This window comes from Alosa alosa, chromosome 3, assembly GCF_017589495.1.
Source record: "Alosa alosa isolate M-15738 ecotype Scorff River chromosome 3, AALO_Geno_1.1, whole genome shotgun sequence".
Taxonomy (NCBI): Eukaryota; Metazoa; Chordata; class Actinopteri; order Clupeiformes; family Clupeidae; genus Alosa; species Alosa alosa.
In genome coordinates, this window is record NC_063191.1 from 27,469,261 (window position 1) to 27,479,260 (window position 10,000).

At 45.4% G+C, this 10,000-nt stretch overlaps 1 protein-coding gene across 1 annotated transcript in view; it reads right to left on the bottom strand.

Moving 5' to 3' along the window:
• Positions 1–6,565, bottom strand: part of LOC125291658 (protein FAM117B-like) — a 37,650-nt gene extending 31,085 nt beyond the window's left edge. The window contains 1 exon segment of the mRNA XM_048238479.1: positions 5,285–6,565. Within this exon segment, the coding sequence (XP_048094436.1) occupies positions 5,285–5,561 (277 nt within the window). The 5' untranslated portion in view covers positions 5,562–6,565.
• Between the last annotated feature and the right edge of the window lie 3,435 nt (positions 6,566–10,000).

Sequence of the window (10,000 nt, forward strand, 5' to 3'; positions counted from 1 at the left end):
GTCTATTAAAGCTGGTGGCTACCTGTTAGCTAATGTGTCTACCAGAGATAGCAGCTACCTGATAGCCAGTGAGCTTAATGTGTCTACCAGCGCTGTCAGCTACCTGTTAGCCAGTGAGTTAATGTGTCTACCAGCGCTGGCAGCTACCTGTTAGCCAGTGAGCTAATGTGTCTACTAGAGCTAGTGGCTATCTGTGTTAGCTGCTGTTGAAGTTATATTATGCGTTTCTACTGAATGACCATTCTAAGCAAATCGCCAGGCCTCAGTGTTGACTGAACACCAGCTCATACTCTACTCTAGCTCATACTCCCTCAGTTATCTACAGCCACAACACACACAGCTACTGGACAGTGGACACAGCCGGGGAGGCTCCATCAAGGCTTTCTGTGCGTGCATGCATATAGGAGTGTGTGTGTGTGTGTGTGTGTGTGTCTGTGTGTGATTGTCTGTGTGTGTGATTGTCTGTCTGTGTGTGTGTCTGTCTGTGTGATTGTCTGTGTGTGTGTGTGTGTGTGTGTGTGTAAAATTGTGTGCGTGTGCGTCTGTGTGAGAGGGGCCCGAGTCCCAAGCTGAATGTGTATGTACTGCGTAAGTGTACATGCGCTGTCTGAGCTCCCCTAATGGAACAATTAATCCCTGAGCTGTTTCTCAGGCACAGAGCGCAGGAAACTAGGGGAGTTCTGTCCCAACCTGTTCACAGAAAATACACAAACATGCTGCACACACATGCACACATTCAAACTTCAGCTTCACCTCTGTTCATTAAATACACACGTACACCAATACACACACCAACTACTGTCCCTTTCTGCATATCACACACACACACACTTAACTTTACTGCCATCCAATTACACTCAAAACACACCCAAACCCCTTTGGCTTGGAACAGCAATTAAACCACTCATAGAGACAGGTATAACAATAACTAACACTTCTATGTTGTACACGGATAGTTAGGACACCCTGTTGTGTAGAATTCTGATCAACTGATTCAAACTCTCTTCGAATTCTGACAAAGTGAAAGAATACTTTAGATGTGTAGCTTTAATGCAATCCGGACTGCGTTCTTGAGTGTTAGTTCATGAGGTAAGCTAACGTAACATGCTGCTGTTCAGCTTTTATACCCCTTCAAGTCATCCTTGACTAAATAAAGCATCAAATAAAGATAGGTCCCGTATTTCCACCATCTTGCGTGTATGTGTCACTTAATATCCATTTCTATACAAACCAAGAAGGCAGATTCCTAAAGAAATGCAAGCACCCACATCATAGGCGTTTTAAAATTAGCCATGTACCAAAAATGTAATTTTACCGTGACTTTAAGAGCTGTAAACAGTGTTGTAAGGCTGCGTGTACACATCCGCCTGGAGCTCCAGTGGAATTTTAATTTCATGAAGAAATTCTCGGTCTAACCCTCATCGTTGAAACGGCGTAAATAGGCCAGGCCAACACTATAACTCCGAGCGTGGTAAAAAAAATCGGATATTTCAGGCAGTAAATGCTCCTGTTAAGAACCAAACCAGATTTTGTTCAAATCTACACACCTATGGTTAATGAAAAATGTAGGGTTCATTTAGCAAATTTTGAAGTGTTAAAAAACATTGTTGTTTTAGAATTTCTGAACAAAAGTGGTGATAATTGGGGTGTTACGATACATAATTCAGTTTCATCAAATACAGATACTACAACCCACAAACAGCTAAAACAAATAGGCTATACAACCTGTTGATGAGGTGTACGGATGTGGCTAACATGCTACAGTAGAAGTTTACAGAGCAGGTAGAGACCCGGGGTTAACAGAGTAGGTAGACCAGGGGTGCAGAGACCAGGGGTGCAGGACTCGTAATGAGACCTCGTGGGGGCTGTTGTTGTCATGGTCATTCTTATGGTCATTATCATTTTTTGTATGGGTATCAGATTGCTGTTTGATAATATACTCGTTTACTACACCCACTTATAGTCAAACAAGGCATATACTGTAGGTGTATCATGTTCTATACTGTCATACATGCTACTGTATTCCTTCATTCTTGAAATAGGCCTACCCTACCTTACACGTCACTCTCTTTTCCACCAGCTAATAAAGTATAATGGCCACGCCAACACCATGTAATTGTCGGTGCAGCAAACTACATTTTTCCTTTTCAGAATCTTCCTTCCAGAGGATGGTTTGTAGTGCTAGGTTTAATAATTTGATCATATCATAAAGATATTGTTTATTACACAATCAATTGCCTATTGGATGTGAATATCATACATTTATTCATTTAGCAGTTATCCAAAGCAACTTGCACATGTCAATTATATTACAACGGCCAGTCTCCCTGGATAGAACAACTCAAGGTTAAGTGCCCTGCTCAAGGGCACGACGGTGGAAGCCGGGAACTGAACCCACAACATCTCAGGCTACTGCATGCCAGCCCAGGTCCTTAGCCACTACGCTACTGCATGCTAGCCCAGCTCCTAGCCACTACACTACCACTGCCCAAAATCTGAATGCAGAGGACAGACTGGAGACTATCCATGTATTTAGTGCATTCAACATTGTGCATATATGACCAGGGACAGAGGACAGACTGGAGACTATCCATGTATTTAGTGCATTCAACATTGTGCATATTATGAGCCTTAAAGCTACACCACTCAGAAAGATTTATTTTTAACACAGTACTACACGTATGTCATCTTACAGCAACATGCACACACAAATCTATTAGTGCACACACACACGCATGCATGCAGTCACACACACACACAGCTGAGTGGAGTGGCTGGATGGGTCATGTGTGTCATCCCTAAGTGTGAGGTCATTTCCTGTGAGGCAATTGGGTGACTTCCTCTTTCCTGCACCACTGTGCTGCAGCCAGGGCTGGGTACAAAACCAACCCATCCAGCGCCGGCCAAGATCCGGCCCAGACTTGGCCCAGCGTCGGCAACCCTGCGCTGGGCAGGTGCCTGCTTCTCAAGGCCTTCTACTGCAAACAGTGCCTCCACAAACAATCAAGCGAGCAGAGCACAGATAGGTCAACACTGCACCAACGTGTGTGTGTGTGTGTGTGTGTGTGTGTGCACATAATGTGTGCATGTCTTACATAAGCAGGGGTGTGATCATTAACAACTTAATGGTGTTGGGTGTTGGTGTTCCCGAAACACTTTATGATCAAGAATTAGTGCCTGGCTGATTTTCATGTAGGCCATAGAAAACATTCACAACACACACACACACACACACACACACAATATAGGCTACAATACATGTATCTCACATGTGCATAATCTCTCCCTCCCTCCCCCTGTGTAGTCTTGTGCTTGTGCAAACTGGCCTTTACAGGATTGCCAGTAAAGAAAGTGAGACCAGGTGGAAAATCAGATGAAGCCACCCAGCCACTGAGATGCATTCACTGAAGTGTGTGTGTGTGTGTGCACAAGTGAGAGAGGAAGAGAGGGGATATTTGCACATTATAATCAGACACACACAGCAACCGCATTTAGTCTAGGCCCCCACCCCACCAACCCACACACGCACACACACACACACACACACACACACACACAAATACAAGTTGAAGCTAATAGCGGGACCAAACACCACCACAAATACCAGTTTCAACACTCCTCCAGATGCTTCTCTCTCTTCCAACAAGTCCAAAACCACAACACACACACAATACTGTGACAACAACCATTGCAAACACACACACACACACACACACTCATGTGACTTAAAACACAGAACCCTGAGTGTTCTACTCTGCACATGTATTCAGATGTAGGCCTCATAAGAGAAGATGAAAGGTTGAGAAAGAGGAGTCACACTGGTCCTCCTTCGAGCTCTTTCCAGAGCAGCAGTCTTAGAATAGTCACAGAACTCTCTGATTATGGCCTTAGGAGTCACCATACCGTCCCCCACGGGGATGCGAAGGTGCAGGCCTGCTCAGTGACCTGACATGACCACAAACACACACACACACGCACACTCTGTTCAGACTGAACTTGAAATTAACCATTACACACACAAACACACATACACAGACACACACCACAATCACTGACTCACTCACAGTAACCTGTCATTCTCCACACAGCCATGTGGCTGGCGCTAGGCTAACAATACGGAGCAGAGCAGTGCAGTGCAGGGTTAATCCTCAGGCTCGCCTGCTGCTGCTGCTGCGCTGTGGGACAGGCCTCAGAGTTCACCACAAACACGTGCACACACACACACACACACACAAAGACACAGACTATGGGAGACTCGGAAAGACACAGACACTGCGCGCGCGTGTGTGCGTGTGCGTGTGCGTGTGTGTGTGTGTGCGAGTAAGGAAGAGAGGAAGGCTGTGTTGCAACTTTGTTTTCCTCTCTGCTCCCAACTGAATGGCAAGTTAGCTTAGCGAGCCAGACTAACTGCCAGAAAACCCAGACCAGAGAGTTAGCTTAGCCAGCTCAGGCAGACTACACTAAGGAGCCTACAGTGGTGCTAAGATAGAAGATAGCGGCCAGTATTGAGCCTGGGGAAGTGTGTCTCAGCTTCACTCACTCTCATGAGGTAATAAGGCACATCTCCCAAAAGCCTGTCTACCCGTCTGTCCATTCTAATCCCCCCGACAGACAACCCTACGACCCCTTGAGATACTGAATACTGTACCAGATTGTGAGTGTGTGATTGTGTGTGTGTGTGTGTGTGTGTGTAAAAGGGGGCAGACTTGAGCCACTAATCTCTTTGTTGTTCCACGAGGCAGCAGCCAGCGACAGAAATATGAGCAACGACCATGAGGGATCTGTGTGTGTGTGTGTGTGTCTAATCTCTAAACTGGCACAGAATATGACCACAGTCTCCCATAACTGCCCAGGACATCTGTCCTTTTAAACATGTAAACCTGCCAGCTACAATAAAACACCTTTAATCTGGTTATTCATTATTTTAATATTTCTCCTACCTTCACTGTGTTTTTCATGACAAAGTACATTAAACAAGATTAGTCTAATCCAAACATAATTATATCTTGCATATTTTATTAATCATTAACTCCCAAATTGGTTCATATCTGAATAGTTTTCTTCAACTTAATGTAATAGAACACAGTTTTCTCAAAAAAGAATAACATGGCAGGTTACTGGCCAACATAAATGATCGGCTATTTCTATGAAGGTTAAATATGTCCTATAAATCTAGCTTTGAACTTGACATCTTTTGCGCAAAGACTTGCGCAAAAACTTTTGCGTGATCCTTATTTGGACAGTTGTGCAACATTTTCTCTTTCAGTATAGAGATTATGTTTACCTTTTCCACCGGGAGAGCTGGGACTTATTCTTTCTGGGGACTGCTGCTCATGATCCGGGGACCTGTTCTGTAACGGGGCCACCGGCCGGCCCCGGGAGGACCCAGACGGTGAAGCCGACAGGGGAGTCTGCTGCTGCGCGGTCGCCGTGGGAAGAAAGCCCGGTGCAACATCTGAGATCCAGCTCAGCTGTTGGGAGGGGGAGTAACAGGGGGACACCGCGGGCAGGCCACCCAGGAAAGCGCCCACGTTCCCGGAGCCGTAGTTGTGCGCGTTCATGTGTGGGAAGACCACTGTTTGTGGCTGAGATGGGAGGACGGGGGACTGCGCCTGTGGCCTGAACGAAGCGCCGAAAGTGGGACCTGTTGATATGATGATGGGACTACTTCTGCAAGAGGAGGAGGAAGATGACGAGGATGAGGAAGACTGTGCCACGATGTGCGCACCGGCACCAGCCGTGTGCAGCAAGCTGACAGCCGTAGCGGACGGGGGCAGGGGTGCTGTCGGAACCGCGGCGCCGCACGCCACGCCACGGGTCGGACTGAGACTAAGTGAGTTGGACGAGCCGCTGTGGCATTTACTGCTACTACCACCGTTACCGCTGCCGTGCGTAGGGCTACCGCCTGCACTACCGGTACCGTGACCCCTCGACTGCAGGGGGGGGCTGTCCCTGCGGCTTCAGCTGGAACGGAACGGTCGCCTTCATTGGCAAGAGGCGACTGAATAAATTCATTCCCGAGCCTCCGGCACCACCGACAGAACCTCCGGTAGGGACTCCTCCGCCGGTGGCACTGGCAGACACCGGGGGACAACTGGACGTGGGCGACCCGTTTCTTCGAATTCTTTGAGACATCTTAGTCCAGAACTTAACCACTGACACGCGAACTGAAGCAAAGTTACGTTAAGAAGAGTTGATCTCGTGTCTAGTCCTCTCAAAAGTAGGCTTCTCTCCTTCGTCGGGGCGAGTGGATCCAGTATGTCTCTCTCTAGACCACCATCTGGTATGCGGTGCCTCCACAGCTTCGCATCCCCCTCACAACCAGCCGCATACTTCACTCCGTAAAGTAAACTGACCGAAATTTTCAGCCACGCACCGTCAACTCCTGCCAAAGTCAGCTTCCAAGGCTCTCATTGGACAACCCTAGCCTCATGACAACTTCCCATTGGCCAAAAGTGGATCCCTTTAATTTCTTAAAGTGACATGCTGAGGATTTTTTTTTTTTATCATGTGTGGAATTCCTTTTCGGATAAATGTTCTTAGTCCAGATTATACATTTATCCTGAAAATCAGGGTTTGATTACTTTGATCGTAACTGATTTACAAGTGTAGCCTACGTGTAGCCTATGCATAGTCCATTATTTCACAACTTTTTCACAGTAGTTTCTAACATATTTTATACCATCTCGGTATAAAAAATGTAAAAATGCGCACGCCCTTGGCCTTTTTTAATCGATGTCCTTCTTACACTTTTATACGCAGTAATCTTTCACAAAATGCTGTATCTCTACAAAAAATAACACGGCAGCATTATGCCTCCTGGGACCGCATGGGAAGAGAACTCCTTCCGCATTGTAGCCTCGCTTTGTTATGAATAACACGTGTTCTTAAACTTGCTGTAAACTCGTGTCTGTCGCCCCTGTGTGGTAAACTATGGGCATTACAGTGTTGGAGGATCCAACAGACGACATGTGAATCTCTCGCACAATGTGAATCTCTGTTCAAGTTTGTCTTTACAGCTGACCCTGCTGGTGGTTCTCGCCCTTAACAACAAACAAACAAACAAACAAAAGTTTATACAGTTTTTCTGCAGTACAATAATATCGAGATGCTCAGAATATTGCACTTCTGCATATGAACTGCAAATAATTCCTCCAAAACTGCAAGAAGCGGAAGGCAGTGCAGTCATTTTTGTAAGGGCTACATGGAGGGATGTATGTGTTAACTTTCCATAGGACAAAGGGTTTGATTTGTAAATGATTTGACTGACGCTTTTGTCCAGAGCAACTTACATGGTATGAAATCAAATATCAGCATTGAAAATAAGGGATTTTCATATTAATAAAAAACAGACAAATTCAGGGTAAGGTGAACAGATGAGTGTTGAAAACATGGTTCCCACTCAAAGTCAGATGTACAATTCCATGACTTTCCCCTGATTCTCCCTGAGAAAATGAATTTTCATGACCTACAATAATGAATGGTACATTGAAATGAGTTCACCTACCAAAGATTTCAGAGCAGTCACGCAGCATTCTAGAATCTCTGATCTTTTTTTTCTCTGAGGGTGGGAAATGAATAAATGGGCATAGAAAATAAAGTAGCTAACCACAACCCTCAAGCAAGCAGTAATGGAAAAGGTAACAACTTGATAAACACCAATGCTATATGGAAATATATTCGTATTAATTGGCAGGCACATTTTAAACTGGTACAACAAAACGCCCTGATATTCCCCCAAAATTCTCTGACCTTCCATGTCTGAAATAGGCTTAATTAAAATTCCATGATATTCCAGAAACTCCATGACCCGTGGGCACCCTGTGAAAGTCCCAAAATCACAAGAACATTAGGCAAGTCATTCCATGATGACTCATGACCTCTTAGCGCTGGATGGCCAACACAGCAGGCTCTGGTCAGAGGACTGCAGTGGCTAAAGCTGGGTCATGGAATTCAAATAGCAAGGTGCTTATCCAGTATGTATCCTATAGACCAGAGTAAGGGATTCTATTGAATTCTAAGTGAGGAGTACATTTGTCTTCTTTGGTTGATCAAACACCAGATGTAAGTGTATACGAGAGAGAGAGAGAGAGAGAGAGAGAGAGAGAGATGAAATCTACAGTGAAGCAAGGACACGTGCATTTTCATTAATATATCATCTTTAATGAACGGGGTACTGGCAGGTTGTACAGCATCAAGCGTCTTGTCTAAATGGCATTTTAAATGAGTATCTGCAGAGTCGGCTAAAAGCAAGAACTAACAGCTGTTCTTTGTCCCTTGAAGCACTTATTTTACAAGCAGTCGTAGAAAACATTTCAGTGGCTTTTGTTTGTGTGTGTGTATGTATGTATAAGATAGATGTGTTAACAGTGTTGAGTTTGTATCCGGTAGGTCATACAGTAGGTCTGGTCTTGGGAACAGTTTTGCTAATTCAGTTCAGTTATAAACAAACAGGCAACAAATAAACACACAGAGAACCTAGGCAGCTTTTCGTGTAGACAAAAAGCCAAACAAGTTTCAAAATCATTCTGTCACACTCTTTCCTTTAGTGAACCTTAACCATTCTAAAATCGATCATGTGATTAGAAACAGAAAGGCTGATTGGACCGCATGCCCTCAACTAAAAAAAAAAAGCACATATGTCAGTCTGAGGGGGGAGCGGCTGAAGAGAGTGGTGGATTATTGAGCAACACACACACACTCTTTCCTAACACAGATTTACTAATCCAGTAACAGTGTGTGGCTGTTACACATGGGCAGGCCTCTTCCCAATCTTCCCATCAGGAACGATTTTACAGCGACTCACAAAGCCCATTTGCACACACACACACACAATCTTACAGCGACTTACAAAGCCCATTTACAGGTAAGGTCCACCTGGAGCAACTTATGCAGGGGCACAATGGTGGCAGCCGGGGATTGAACCTGTGACTTTCTGGCTTCCGCTTGGGATGGGCGCCCTGTGTTCTCTTATCCAAATAAGCCAAAGCTCCCGCACACTGCAATCGTAACTTTTCATTTGCAACGTTTCCGTCAGATGACCATCATCAGGCAAAAAATTGACCGAAACCAACCAGACCATCTGACCGAAACGTTGCAAATTAAAAGTTACAATTGCAAATGAAAACAGTGAACGGGAGCTTTCAACTTATTTGGATATCGGTGACCCTGTGGTCCTTCTCCGACGCACCCGTCCCAAGGAGGTGTGCAAAAGCACTCAACGTTTTTCAGCCCTGTTCCCTCACCACTACTCTATCACTGCCCTCAGGGGGGTCGCCTCATCTGCAGATTGCCAAACTGGCTAGGGGTGCACAGGCAAAGCAGGATCATAGTGCTGTAATGAGGTTTATACGCTATTGGTCCCACTGTTGGCAGTCGAGCAGTATAGATGCATGTGTCAAGGCTTAGCAGACCTCTGTACAGATGTGTGTGTGTGTGTACACTCATGTTGTGTTTAGAGGGTTGGCAAGGGTTGATGCGATTACAATCGTGTCAAAAAGGATTGGAGGTGCATTAATTTAATTAATCAATACAATTCAATCAAATTTGCTTGAATTGTACTAAAGTAGGGGAAATAATTAGATAGATAGATAGATAGATAGTTGACTTTATTTGTCCCCAAACCTGTGGTGTAATTGTGATTAGCACTTAAACACCCGAGCATTAGGGACCTTCAGTCAGAGGCATGCAGAGGCCGTGTGGACAGGCAGGCTATGCTTTGGCTGTGCTACGGAAGTGCATTAGGGAGAGCACCCCTGCTTACACATGGCTCTGGTCACACACACATCTGGTAGAGAATGACCTGACGCAGGCCACGCCACCCACCCACACACACACACACCATGTCAAGGACTTGGGACCCTATGGACCATGGGGATGATAAAACCATTTCAATTTGTCATTGTGTGTGTGTGTGTGTGTGTGTGTGTGTGTGTGTGTGTGTGTGTGTATGTGTGTGTGTGTGTGTGATCTTGCACCACTCCCCTCAGCCCTAAAGTTT